The sequence below is a fragment of the Lissotriton vulgaris genome, chromosome 2_1 (assembly GCF_964263255.1).
Source record: "Lissotriton vulgaris chromosome 2_1, aLisVul1.2, whole genome shotgun sequence".
NCBI lineage: Eukaryota > Metazoa > Chordata > Amphibia > Caudata > Salamandridae > Lissotriton > Lissotriton vulgaris.
The window spans coordinates 1,001,186,676-1,001,200,973 of NC_141687.1; the positions used below are offsets into that span (position 1 = coordinate 1,001,186,676).

At 42.5% G+C, this 14,298-nt stretch overlaps 1 protein-coding gene across 1 annotated transcript in view; it reads left to right on the top strand.

Moving 5' to 3' along the window:
* LOC147731529 (sodium channel protein type 2 subunit alpha-like) overlaps positions 1 to 14,298 on the top strand; it is an 860,436-nt gene that overhangs the window by 750,505 nt on the left and 95,633 nt on the right. Inside the window, exon 25 of the mRNA XM_086956593.1 lies at positions 7,879 to 7,983. Coding sequence (XP_086812719.1) covers positions 7,879 to 7,983 — 105 coding nt within the window. The remainder of the gene's footprint in view (positions 1 to 7,878; positions 7,984 to 14,298) is intronic.

The following is a 14,298-nucleotide window of genomic DNA, read 5'->3' on the forward strand; positions in this document are numbered from 1 at the left end:
TGATTATTATCAAACACTGGTTGTTGACATACCCCCCCTTGCCACTTGAGCAGGAAAGGAGAGTATGGTTATAAATGGAATGGGCATATGACTGGGTGCTATAAAATATTACATATAATCTTCCCGCAAACATCATGTTCTGCAGCTCTCTTGGTGAGATTGGATGAGCTAAGTAGTTGGATACAGACTCAAACCAATGAATATAAAGGATCTGGAAAGATTTTGCTTGATTGGGTGGATAGTAGTGCAGACTAGATATTAGTCAGTATAGGTGATGAATGTGTATTGTACCTCCTCAGATTAACTACTGGTTAAGGCAAGGAACATATGAGGTATATTAAAAGCTTGTGGTTGGTATTATAAATAGGTGGGTACCAACACATCATCTGATGCCCCCCTCCCCTGTAGCTGAAGCTGGCCGGCTAAGAGAGCGGCGAGGTTCCTGCTTTGGGCAGTAAAGTGACAGCTACTGATTGGTATATATGTCGCACAGCTAACAACTAATTTTAGCACCCACTGAGTTAAAAGAGCAAGATTTAATGGCAAATTATTAATAATTTGATCTGTACTGATAAGCAATAGGTATTTATTTTCCCTCACCTGTTCCATTGCTATTGGAACCAGCCAGGGTGGGAGAGTTGAGCTTGGGCCTCTTGGCGGACGGAGGACCCTGCTCCACCACATTCTCCGCCATCCTCAGTCAGAAGGTGCAATTTTCTTCTAGCGAACAAATGGGCGTGAGCCCTGCTGAAGACCTTTTGGTGGTGAGAGTGAAGGGGCCTTTGCTAAAGCTTACTCTAAATGCTCTACAATTTCTGATGTCTCCTCTTGTGTGGCTCTGGGTACTAGGACTGCATGTGATGTTGATTCTTCTGACGTGCAGTAAAGTCGAAGACGTCGGTGAGAGCACCACCTTTTTAAAAGCCTCCAACAATTCTGGGAGTGAAACTTGGGGAGGGGGTGGGGCTGTTTGACACCAACTGTAATACACTAAGTCTGTTGTTATATACAGCAGCATCCATTATACTTGACCGCTTGGTGACAGTCACAGTGCCTGTCATAATACAGGGCATGAGCGTGTTGTGGAGTGGAACTGCTGTACCTTTCTCTGTGTGAGGTTGAGAAGGCAACACTTTAACACATATGTAAGTCTGACTATCGCATAGCAGGACTGACTTTTACTTGAACTTGCTTAGCTCGTAGACATAGATATACCTGTGAAGAATAGACGCTTTATCTTATAGTGTGCCCCTGGACTCCTAATACATTAGTAGAAGTCTCTCAGGTCAACCTGGAAAATTAGCAATGCATATGTCCAAAACACTTGTTCCACTGCCTGAAACAGTGGTTTGATTACCGCCATTTTGAAAATGTTTATGGTGCATCCTCCAGTCCAGTGGCATCATGGCCAGAGCTGCCAACTCTGGAGAAGGGCAATTCTAGTTCGAGTCTTGGAGCAGCTTACCATCCTGTGATTCTTGTTTTAAAAAAGGCAATTACTGAAGGCCATCATTCAAATCCCAAACTTAAAATGCCTACATATGCTAAAAGCAGCACCACAAGAATGGAAGACCGTATTGGGTAACAGCTAGAGCTGCCAGCTTTGGAGCTGAGGAGCAGCGTTCGAGTCTCCAGGTTAACTCAACATCCGAATCTGGCCTAATTACTTGATTTGCTGTGCCAGATGTATACTAACAGTTTTAGCGGTGACTGCTAAATGTAACCAAATAGTTTAGGTGGCCTCACGGAAAGTCCTCGAATAGAGTTATAAGCCACTGTAAAAAACCATTGGCCAATGCAAGAAAATATGCTATAGCCAATGGAACTGAAGGAAAAGTAAGTGGGCCACACAGGAACCAATAAAAAGCCAGAAAAGAGTGGAGGAGTGATGTAAACCCTTTGCAGGCCATACCTAAAACAAGTCCAATTTCCCTTAACCCCTTCGATGCTGATGACGAGCTGAGCTCGTCATCAGCCACGGTGGTCATGTGCAGATGACGAGCTGAGCTCGTCATCTAACGCGGCTTTTAGAAAAAAGCCGCGTAGCGGAAAAATAACCGCCGCAGCGATGCGGTTAAAAGGAAGCCCAAACTAAGCAAATATGCTACTAGAAAAAGCCAAACTGACAGTGGAGATCAAAAAGTGGAAAAAGCCTAATTAAAACATACAAGCAATGGTAGGAGAGCCACTGTGGGGGAGAGAGCAGTAAAAAAAAGGTAGCAGTAACACAACTGTGGCATTAAGAGGGTTGGGCGAAAACAATTTATATTTGAATGAAAGCAGCTGGGGAGCCAAAGCTAAACACAGACAAACAGTAACCGAGTAGGAAACCAACAAATAATATTCGTCCATAGAACCGGTAAAGAACCATAGCGGAAAGTGATAGTACTAAGTTCCTGCTCTATGGGAGGAACAGAAGAGTGAAAGGAGGGACAAAGAGGCAGGACTAGCCACTAACAAGCAAGGATTTTAAAAGGACACTTACATAGACAAATAAAAAGCACGCAAAGGGGATGCACCTGAAACACACAGACTGATCACAGCAGGTCTGGAAGAGACAGCACATGAGCTATCAAGCTCGACCTAAATAGAGGCATTACACAACTTGGTTGCGAAACAGAAATTACCCTACACAGGTAAGGACTGTACACCTGATGCCTCAAATCTGCAAACACCTTAAGTGAGATTGGTGTACCACTCTATGAAATGCTTCAGACAACACGGTGCCAGTCCAGACAGAAATCAAACTACGAGTGCACTGCGGAACAATACTGGGCTCTAGACCAGTGGGCTAAGCAACATCCAGAAGGATGATGAAGAGCTAAAGTTGACATAAATAGTCAACAGGGGTGTCCCCCAAGGATCAGTACTTTCTCCTCAGCTCTTCAACATCTATATGGAACCGCTCGCCAAACTACTCAGGAATGCCAATATCCACTTCCACCTCTACGCGGATGACACACAGATCTACCTGGAAACCTCTTCAATTAACGACATCCACCGAGTAAATGCCGTCTTAAATGATGTTCAAGATTGGCTGACAAAGAATCACCTGAAACTCAATCCCGACAAGACCGAAACTCTTCTCATCTCAAACAAAGAAGACAACCCTCAAATCATCGAGTGGCTGAAGTCGATCGATGCTCTTAAAGGTTCTCTCACGCTAGCTGATTCCGTAAAATCTCTGGGCTTCACCTTAGACCCCAAACTAACCTTGACAAACCACATTAAGAACTCGGCAAAAAGCGCATTCTTTAACCTCAGACTGCTGAACAAAATCAAACCTTTCATTCCCAACAAGGACCTCAAACTAGCCACGCAATCTCTAGTTTTATCTAGACTGGACTATGGGAACTCAATCCTAACAGGCATCCCCAAATCACACCTGGCCCCATTAAAAACAACATTGCATGCGGCAGCAAGAATGATCACAGGATGCAAAAAATCCGACCACATCTCCCCTGCACTCAAAGAACTTGAATGGCTCCCGGTGGATATGCGTAGCACCTTCAGAACGGCCTGTCTAACCCACAAGGCCCTCCACACCGGAAAACCAGAATACCTGGCAAACAAACTCACAAAAGCTGGCCAAAGTAGAATCTTGAGAAGCTCTAACTCCCTGCTGCTCATCCTACCAAAAACCAGAAAGAAGAAAACTGCGGACTGCTCCTTCTCAGGAAATGCCCCCAAAATATGGAACTCTATCCCCCCGCATATCAGAACCATACCGTCCTATGCGGAATTCAAGAGCCAACTCAAATCCTTGTTCCTCATCCGTTCCCTAGGTCCTGGGTAACTAGGATCAACATCCATCCCCAGAACTATGTGAGAACTCTGTATCCTATTGCCAAGAAGTCCTACTGTACGAACTTCTCCTCTCCCCTAACTGTCATTTGATGATCACCTTTATTTGTTACTTGTCTTTTTGTCCACCTTTTCATGCCTCTACTGTAAAGCGCTCTGCTACCTTCGGGTCTTGTTAGCGCTATAGAAAACTTCTAAATAAATAAATAAATAAATAAATGAATCACAGACAAATTGGCATACTCTGTCATGCAGAAGATGCTAGGGATGCTTTTCCAAGGGAACTTAAACTGGCACCATCTCTGCAGTGACACTTGCCAATAGGGACTGGGTTGGAAGGAAGGCAGAAATGTCACTTCGGAAATTAAATTGTACATCAAAGATAAAGGACATTGATCCATTTCAAAGTACCTGACTCCTAAAACTAATGGGAGGGCAGTGGTCCACAGTTTTGCGCAAATCCAAGTAAAGTGCCACAGAAGAAAAAATACAGAAGTTGAAACAATTGACACACCATTATGTCCATCACCATCATTTCAAAGCAGGAGTCAAGCTGCTGCAAAAACCGCTTTCATCCACGCTCACAATTTCTTTTCTCAATACAAACCAACCAATCAGAGAGTGTCCTGTCATTCAGATACAGTCACCAGTCAACATTAAAATTGATCCATTGCCTAATCATTCATCTAGACAACAGAGGCCAAACATTTACCTACTTCAATGTTGTATTGCCAAATTAGAGCAAGGCCAGCATTGCACATTGGTGATAGCATACTGGCATACCATACACTGCTGGGTTAACTTTGACAAAGCTGTGATAATTGCTGACATATGAAACACTCTCTGGATAACTTGGTTACCATCACTTCTCCCCTGATCACTAACTATGTAACCGTAATGAATCACATCATATGCCGTCAGGAAGCAACCACTATATGATTTAAGAGCACAACATATTAATGCAGTGGTGGAAGAGGTAGGTACAGTGATGAAATTAAGTTCCTAAGGTTTAAAACAAGTAGTGGAGATTCACCCACATCATCATTCTGATGTCATTAGCAATACAAAAGAGAGACAGGAGGACATTTTTACTTAGGGGTATGCAAAATTAGCAAATTTATCTTTTGTGTAATCATGCAAAATTGCAGTAAGGTATGCAAAATTATGCGTAAATATACCATATCAAGTTCCTAAGGTTTAAAACAAGTAGTGGATATTCACCCACATCATCATTCTGATGTCATTAGCAATACAAAAGAGAGACAGGAGGACATTTTTACTTAGGGGTATGCAAAATTAGCAAATTTATCTTTTGTGTAATCATGCAAAATTTCAGTAAGGTATGCAAAATTATGAGTAAATATACCATATCAAAACTGCCATGTGGCGTTGTATTTTTGTGTGAAGTGCATCTTCATGTCCATTTTGGATGTGAAAATGCATTTCACACTTAACAAAATATGCCAAAAAAGCATAAGCACCACAAACTACATCTGCCTGTGTACTGTCATTTGCTTTGTTGCCGTGTGTAAGTCAAATTTGGTGTGAATGTTTACCCAGAATGGTGTGTAAATATATGTTCACAAAATAACATGAAATTACAAAAATTACACTATTCCATTGTAGGACATAAAAACCTCTTGTAACTTAGGACTTACACAGGTGACTTTTGGTAGCGATTTGGGGGTACATGTATTAACTAGTCTTTAGCATGCACATTTAGTCTGACAAAATTGTGGGCTGATTCACAAAGGCATGAAAGAGTGCGTAAACGAATACTCCTGTAGTACTCTTCTATGTACTCCTAAATACCATTATGATTTAGCCTCATCAAACCTAAAATGTGATTAACATGGACATAATTGAAATATTCATATACAATTAGCATAAATTGAAATAATCTGGCATTTCTGTTCTTTTACTAAAAGGTAGTTGGATGGTTCCGGACGAATACACAAAAGCATGTGACAGTACATAAAGAGATTTCTGTAGTACTATATCCCATACTCATAAATGCTTTTATGAATAGGCCCAATAATATTTTGGTAAATGGCTTCATCAGGGTGGCCATCCAGTCTTTGCTGTACCTGTGCATGTCAGGACAACATTCAATGCGCACAAGAGAAATTTGTTTCCAATTGTAACCACACAACCCATTCATATCATCTCATGCATACATTTTAAAAACACAGTGACATTTAAAACCAAACAAATACCTAATAATATTCAAGTAACAAATAGACATACTTCATAAACTGTAAAACATCCTTAGACCTCACTCCAAACTATTTTCATAGCCAAGCCAACATTTCTTTGACATGGTCCATATCACTGATACTACTGGTACTACTACATATTACTGGTACTTGATTATTCTAGCACGATATTGACAATAAATGTTAATGCATACTTACTTCGGACCACTTCGTACCATTACAACACATTTTTTTCCTTTCAATGTAAGCCACATAATATAATTGCCTAACAATCACCACACTAAATTTCCACTGCATTATGATTATTTTGTTAGGTAGTCAGGGCCTCATTATTATGTCGGTGGGACTGTTCGTTGGTGCTGGTCCCAGCAGTCAGACTGCCACATTAAGATGTGGTTGGTCCGACCGCATATGTTGAGGGACCAACTGCTATGGCTCTGAAGGGCTCAAAGAGCCCGTCGGCCCAGCGGATGGCACCACCATAGGGATAATGATGGCTCTTTCCTTCTGCCTTTCTATGGCGGTCCGACCACCATAGAAAGGCAAACGGAAAGGGACTTTGGGGGACACTAGCAAGGCCCATGTCCCTCCATGGCCTGGCACATGGCGCATGTATGTTCAAAAACATGCCTTTTCTGGGTCGCAGCACAAGCCTCAATGCAAAGAGGTATGTTTCCAACCACCTCCTTGCGGTCGGATCCAAATTTGTCAGCCGGGATCTCTGACTACCTGTCGGCCAGTCCTTTTACCTCAACGATGCCTGTCGGATGCTCGTCCAACCAGCATCGTAATCGGACCCATAGTATTTAGTTGAGAACTGACTTGGAGCAGTAACCAATTTTATTTGACTCGTGGTAGGCTCTTATGAAACACTGTCCACTTTCCGGGGAGGCGATTGACCATCACCTGAAATTGGGAAATGAGCTGAATAAGCGTTGAACAAACATATTTCTATTTTAAATACATTTGTTATATTTGCATATTGCCTTCATTATTTTTTATTACAGTATGATGTGCAACACACAGCATAACATAAAGTTCCAGCACATCTTTTTATCACCTACAACAATAACTCTTTCTGGTGTGGTGATATTTCAACCTGTTCTTCTGTAAGTCAATAAAGGTTCTACAAAATGGTAAAATGCCAAAACATAAACGCTGCACCTGTTGCAGGCTGGTGCTTTGGGGTTAAAAGGCATCCCATATGTCCTGGATGTATTTACATTTATACAGACCGACATGATGGTGTTTCATTAAGATTTTGTACAGTGTAATAGATGCAGCTCAGTAGTGCAGGAAATGGAATTACTCTGGAGAACGTCATCGTTTGAGATCCCACATAGCTGGATCAGAAATGGTCAGCAGTAACTCAGAATCACAGATGGTTGGTATGTCGTTGCCATACTTCCAATCCCCCAGTGGCAGAATCCCATTGGCCATACATTCCTGTTTTGGAATACAGGCTATTGCTGGATCTGTAATTTGTGTATTGTTGCAATTACGAATGCCTGGTCTGTTTCTCTTTGTGCAGAATAATTGTTCTTCTTGTGTAGCAACTGCTGTTTATTTGCACCACCATGGCCTGGATACCATATCTCTGAAGTGTGCGCCATGTAAACTAAAACAGAAAACATATACATACTCCAGCATAAATATCGAGAATTACTTCTGCCATATTATGTCATGCATATATTGAACCTGTGAACATCCAATTATGCCGGTAAAGGCACAAAGGGTATTGCTTATGGCGATGGGCCTCCAATCGACTAAAAAAGTAAATTATTTGTGGGTTAAAAAGTCTACTGCAAACTTTCTTCTGTGCTCATTCTTATAACATGCTTTGTTTTTTTCCCTATACTTTGGAGGTCAAGACATCTTCATGACAGAGGAACAAAAAAAGTATTATAACGCAATGAAAAAATTGGGATCCAAGAAGCCACAAAAACCAGTCCCAAGGCCACAGGTAAAACAGGTTTTATTTTGGATGCAGTCAGTGATAGATATGCATATTGTATCAGGAGACTGGTGACACATCAGAAGGTCTAGACAAAGAGGAGACTGTGTCATTTCTGAGCACCACATAATCATGCCAAGATTTAGCACAAAGAGAGCCTGACCTTTTCTCTTTCTGCTCTTCTGGAGCTCAAACATTACTCAAGGAGGTTTTGTTACAGTGGCAGTTGTTTTGTTAAGTTCTAGATTACCCATATCGAAATGGTAGACACTGACAGGCAGGTATTAAAGAATGTGCTATCCCCCTCACACCCAAAGCCTTGATCAGGTTTCCCTCAGGTGTTTACATGTAGCAGGAGAAATTATCTTAATCTGATTGTATTTCAAATAATGTAATGATTGTAAAATAAAATGAGTTGGCATGTAATTTTCCAGTGGTGTTCAGAAGATACCTTTTTTACTTTATAGTGCTCCATTGATTTTAGTTTTTTTGTTACATTGCTGTGACGGTATGTAGACACTACTGCTTGTAACAGCTTTTTTGAGAGTTTCCTAAGGTTTAAAGTTGATATTTCCTGGGATAGTCTACTGGCCCTCTGACTATCTGCACAATATCTAAATTCTCACTCAAATTAATTCTGAATCAGTGTACAAGGCTGAGTAGCAGAAGTTACAATGGCATACAGCATGCCTCTTTAAAATAGTTACAAGGTTTCCAAAGTGAGTACGAGCCTATTCAGCATATGGTTGCAAAACAAAAAGGGTGGAAGAGCCATTCCAATGGTTCCCAGAATTGAGCACACAAGACTCCAAGACCTAGACAAATATATGCTTGTGCACCCATCCTAAGTATTAAATATATGTGTCCTTGGCCATCTGGTAGATCAGAGTTGGTGATTCAATCTGTATACTCTTCTTCATGTAAACCTTCCAGCCAAAAAAAGCTTCTAACCAGCAGAATCTTTCATATGGGTGTGTGACCACACACCTTCTGCAGGGCTAGAAAGACATATTCATCACATTTTAGTGGAATGCTGCACCCAACATGTTCACCATTTAACTCTTGCAAAAGAAATAACACTATTCCACAATAGTAGAAAATAAAGTATAAAGATCAGCCCAAAAGACATGGAATACAATGTCTCCAAATATAACAAATGGAAAAACATTATGGATCCATTACAAATTGAAGTATTTATATATTGAACACAAATGAATCAGTTACTATTCAAAGTGAAAAATGATCATTTCTACTATGTAACATGTCATATTTAAAGTTCAAACCTAGGGGCAAATTTACTAGACACTGACATGACCGCGGTGTTCTGGCAAAATTAGTAAAGCTGTGCTCTGTCCATTTCAGAACACAGGGATGTGCCATACATAAAAAATGTGGCGCACCCCTGCCTTTCCCCTAGCGCTGGTGCTGGATCTCCGGCACTAAAGAAGCAGCCTAGCACAGTGCAAGCACCCTTACGCCATGTTGCAAAGGTGCCTGCACTGCAGGGGGGATTGTTTATGTGCAGGAAGGGATACCTTCCTGCACATAAACAATGTTAATAGGCGATTTGCTGTTTCGATGTGTGCTAAAGAATGTAGCACACATGGGAAGTGCAAAATCCGCTGAGAAATGAAACATATCTCCTCGTATCACCTGTTTAAAACTAGGTATTTCCCAGTTTTATTTTTGGCGATGCCCCATACCTTGTAAATATGTGGAAGCTGCAAAAAGCAATGAGTTTTGTGGCAGAACACCCACTGCAACACCTATTCCATGCTAAGTGCTGCATGAATAGGGGCATTATTTACAAGGCGGCGTTAAGCCACATTAAGTGGCTAAAAGCCACCCTGTGAATAAGGTGAAGGACTTTACGCCACCAGAACGTCACTAAAAGTTACGTTGAAAGTCCATAGAAAATATGCGCCCTAGTGTATTCCAAAAGCACCCAAAGTCGGGATATGGTCAATCTAAAATCGAGAGCTAAGTAAAATTAAAAGAGTGAACTAAATGTAGCCCACATGCCCAAGGAAATACAAATGGGTTAATGAAACATAGGCAGCAAGTGAAATTAATCAGTACCACCAAGTCCCAAAAGGCATGATTGAACAGATTAAAGATAGCTAGGTAGGGAAGTGTGCACTCACCCAGGTTACAGTGCTAAACACGTATCCTGTTAAAGGAGTAATCTGTGAAAAAACACAACCATGCGTATATATGAAGAATAGTGTAAAGAAAAAATACAAAAAAAATATTTTACACTTACAAGAAGTCAAGAATAGTATGATGGCTTAGTGGACCAATCCGTCCACTTTAGGGGCCTGTGTTCGACCTCATAGTCACAGGTTCAAATCCCAGGGGTCCACTCAGCCTTTCATCCCTCTGAGGTCTATAAAAATAGTACCATTGAGTTGGTTAACAGTAAACATGTGTTATTCAACGCAAAGATGCCCACAGATGAACATGTGCTTTACAAACTCACGTTATCTTATGAGTAGACGTAAAATGAATACTCAAAGTGAAGCGCACAAGGCTGTACTATGTAATCCATAAGAAATATATACATCTATATACTACACAGTGCCGGTCACCACTGTGTAATTATAGTTAGGACCTGGTTACCATAGGAGATGGACTTGGACTTTTTGGATTGCTAATAACTTTGGCGTCATTTGATGAATCTTCACAAAACTTTCCCAAAAAGTTTATCCACCTCAGCTCCTTCCTGAAAAGTTTTCATGGCAATCCATCAAGCGAGGTCGAAAAAACAGGGGAGGCTCCCAAAATGGTAATTCCAGAGAAATTTTAGATGGAATTTGTAGGACTTGGCCTTTTTGGTTAAAGTTCCCTACCCATTTTGCTTTCCCCCTAGACCGCTTTCCTGAACTAGAGATGCCAATTGAGATGCTTTGGGTACTTTGCCACTGCTGATCAGTGCCAAAGTACAGGAGTTCCCTCTGTAAAATGTAACAGTGATTGGTTGGCCATGATTGGTATGTTGCCTTACTAGTAAAGGCCCCTAGTGATGTGCACAGGGTGTGCAAGGGCTAGTAATGCAAGGGCACACATAGAAGGGAAATCAGGCCTTCAGTGTAGGGCCTGCGCACAGAATGCTAAGTTAGCATGTAGTCCTGACAAGTGCAACCACTTGTCAGGCCTGACTTTCCCTTTTACATACACATGGGGCACTCTTGTGGTAGGTACCACGTATCCCCAGGGCAGGGTGCAGTATAGGTAAAAGGCAGAACATAAGCTGAGGTGTGTTATATTCTGACAGTGAAAAACTCTCCATTTCGATTTTCACTGTTGAAAGGCCATTCTGCCCATAGGACAGAATGGGGGAGGCTGGGTGTTGGGTTTGTTAGCCTAGATTCCTGTCAGTTTATAATGGAGAGGTGAAGTTTACAGTGGCGGCTGGTGACGTTTCAAAGTGGTAGAGCTGAAGGGCAGGGGAGGGGGATGACGGACACATAAAAAATATCAACAGAACCGCATAAAAACTCACAAAAGCACACTAACCATAGATCTATTAAACATAACACCTCCCTATGCACATATTAAACAAAGCCATGCCTCCATACAACTACACATGGGAAACAAGCACAGGGACATGCTGTCCTTCACAATCACACTATGGGTGAAGTGTCCCCACTCACTTAAGCCAGCACTCTCACAAACATACCTGCCTTGTGTCATAGCAAACACATCAGCAGCCCCCTCACAATTATACAGGAGGTGGGTTGGGATCTGTATCATGTTCTCCCTCATAGAATTCTCTTGTGGCACTGTTCCCTGCGTGGAACATGGAATGTTTTGCTTCTGCAGTTTCTGCCCGAGAGCTGCCTGGACGGGACATAATAAATGGTGTACTTCTTTTCAAAGATTAAGCCACACACAGCTCTCCTAGTATTTACACGCAACCTTTGTCTCTCAGATGCACACATCCAACTCCACAGTTACTCCAAGAGTTACACCTGGACCACGTCAGAAACGGTAATACACTTACGCCCTCTTATGGCAGACATGTTCATGTATTCCAAACCCTCCCTCTTCCGCACCATTATCACATCAGATGCATGGTTGTGAAGTAAAGAAAAGTTCACAGTACTTCCTGCTGGGCTTCCGGAGATGTCAGTGCTGAAAAATGTTGATTTATAAATCCGTAGGTGCAGAGAGGAAGCTCTTCAATACCCCTAAAGAAAGATGCCCTCGTCCACCATTAGAATTGCTGCCGGGTGCATTCTATTACATCCAGCACACTTGTTGCTCTTAATAATTTATTCTGATATTGTGCTTGTTACCGTTGATTATTAAGTTGATTTTGCATCGGTAGCACTTTAAAATAGGTATCTGGGAGACATGGTTTTATTTGAGTTCACTGCGTTCTGACCCTTTAAAACTCCCCGGCCAGCGTCACCATTGCAATAAACCCTTTATAAAGTTTGTTTGATTGATGCTGCGATCAGTCAAAAGTTGTTCTTGATTTGATTGTTGTTGTACCGGGTTTTATGAAATAAAGATCATCCAGTTTGCTGAATATAGGAAATTATTAGAAAGGGAAGTGTTGGGCAGTGTATGCCAGCGGCAGCAACCTCAATTTTTGGAGCAGCTTTCATTTGTAGTTACTGTAATGTGTTAGAGAGGCCTGTTCCACTGTATCTGAGTGATTAGTCTATGCTGGCGATATTGGGGAAATCTCACAGGCAGTACTTTATGAAATCTACAACATGCATGTTTCTATAAAACTGAAACATGCGCACTGTATCTGTTTACAGCCTGTGACCTGGGGACCTGGCGTCAGTGAGGACGCCTGCACATGCACTACTTCCAATCCTAACAGTCCCTGAGTGACACTCTCCTTTGGGAAGCCCAGGCTGCAGGCTGAGGCACCCAAGTGCAATCAGTCAGAGCGGGTGGGGTTCATCAAGGAAGAGGAGTGGCCTTATGTGCTGGCAAGCTGCAGAAACAAGGGCTTAAATAAGACTAGGCATGAAAATCCTGCAGTAAGTGCATGAGCCTGTCTGGACTTTGACTCCCTGACCCTCGCGCAGAGTGAGGGTCATCATGAGCTATGCTGATTACTGAGCAAAAAACACTTACTGTAGTAGGATTCATGATATAAAAAAAAATAAAAGCACCAAGAAATATGGGGGCGTAGCCCATATTCCCTTTAATAGAAACTGCTCCTGGAAGTTTAGTATGCATGGACTCACAGTGTCATTAGGCATCTTTCTGCAAAGGTGGTTTTTGTCAATGTGTGTCTATAAACCTCTCTTTTAGAAAGTGGCTGAGTTTTGTGCTATGACCATTTCTGTGTGTCTGTGAAATGTGGATTGTCTGTCTGGAACTGAAAGGTGAGAGGAGCTGGGTGAGGTCTTGACCCAGGGAGGGGTTGAGATGGCCCCAGGCTGCCCTACATCTGGAGAGTAGGGAGAGGACAAGGCCTGGAGGTGAAAAGGCCTGGGAGAGGTCTTGACCCAGGGAGGGGTTGAGATGGCCCCTGGCTGCCCTGCATTTGGAGAGTAGGGAGAGGACAAGGCCGGGAGGTGAAATGGCCTGGGCTGGTGCTATAAAACAATTCTCCTGCTGAGTGATTAAGGATTTAGACCTCCAGTAAGGGAGAGAGGTGACACTGGGAGGGAGACCCCCGGAACTGATTTAGGAAGGGGTCAGGGACCCCTGAGCACATACCAACTTCAAAGACATTAAGGGGTATAACTATGAGGTCTGTAACCCCTTGAAAGTGGGAATGAAACAGATATGGATTAAGACTGAAAAGGCTAGGACCCATTCTGTGGTCAAGAGGAACCTCTGCTAAAGAAGGATCAACTGAAGAGACTACTGTGGATAGACCAATCCTTGCTTTGTGATCTGGGGCTGGTCTGCAGTTTGCTGTTCTAACTAAGGAAGAGGCTGTTGGGACTGTGCTTGGAGGCGCTGGGTCCCCCTGCTTGAAGAAGACTGTGCTTTGTGCTGTGTCTTGAAACCCCAAGGGCCCGAGGTGAGTTGGCTCCCTGTTTTGGAAACACAGGAACATAAAGTTTCCAGAGAAGACTCTCAGAAACGCTGTGGGTGCGTGTGCTCTGTCTAGCCTGACACCTTCACAAGTTGTGCCCTGTGATCTTGGGCACTGTAAGTGCCAAGTGAAACTCAGATGCGCTGGGTCCGTGTCGTGGTGCAGCCCGGGTGTTGGTGAAAAGCACCTGGGCCTTGTGGGCACTAAAGGAAGAAGCAAGACTCGGACATGCAGTGTTCGTGTCATGGTGCACCCCTGTGAGATTTCCCCAATATCGTCAGCATAGACTAATCACTCAGATACAGTGGAAC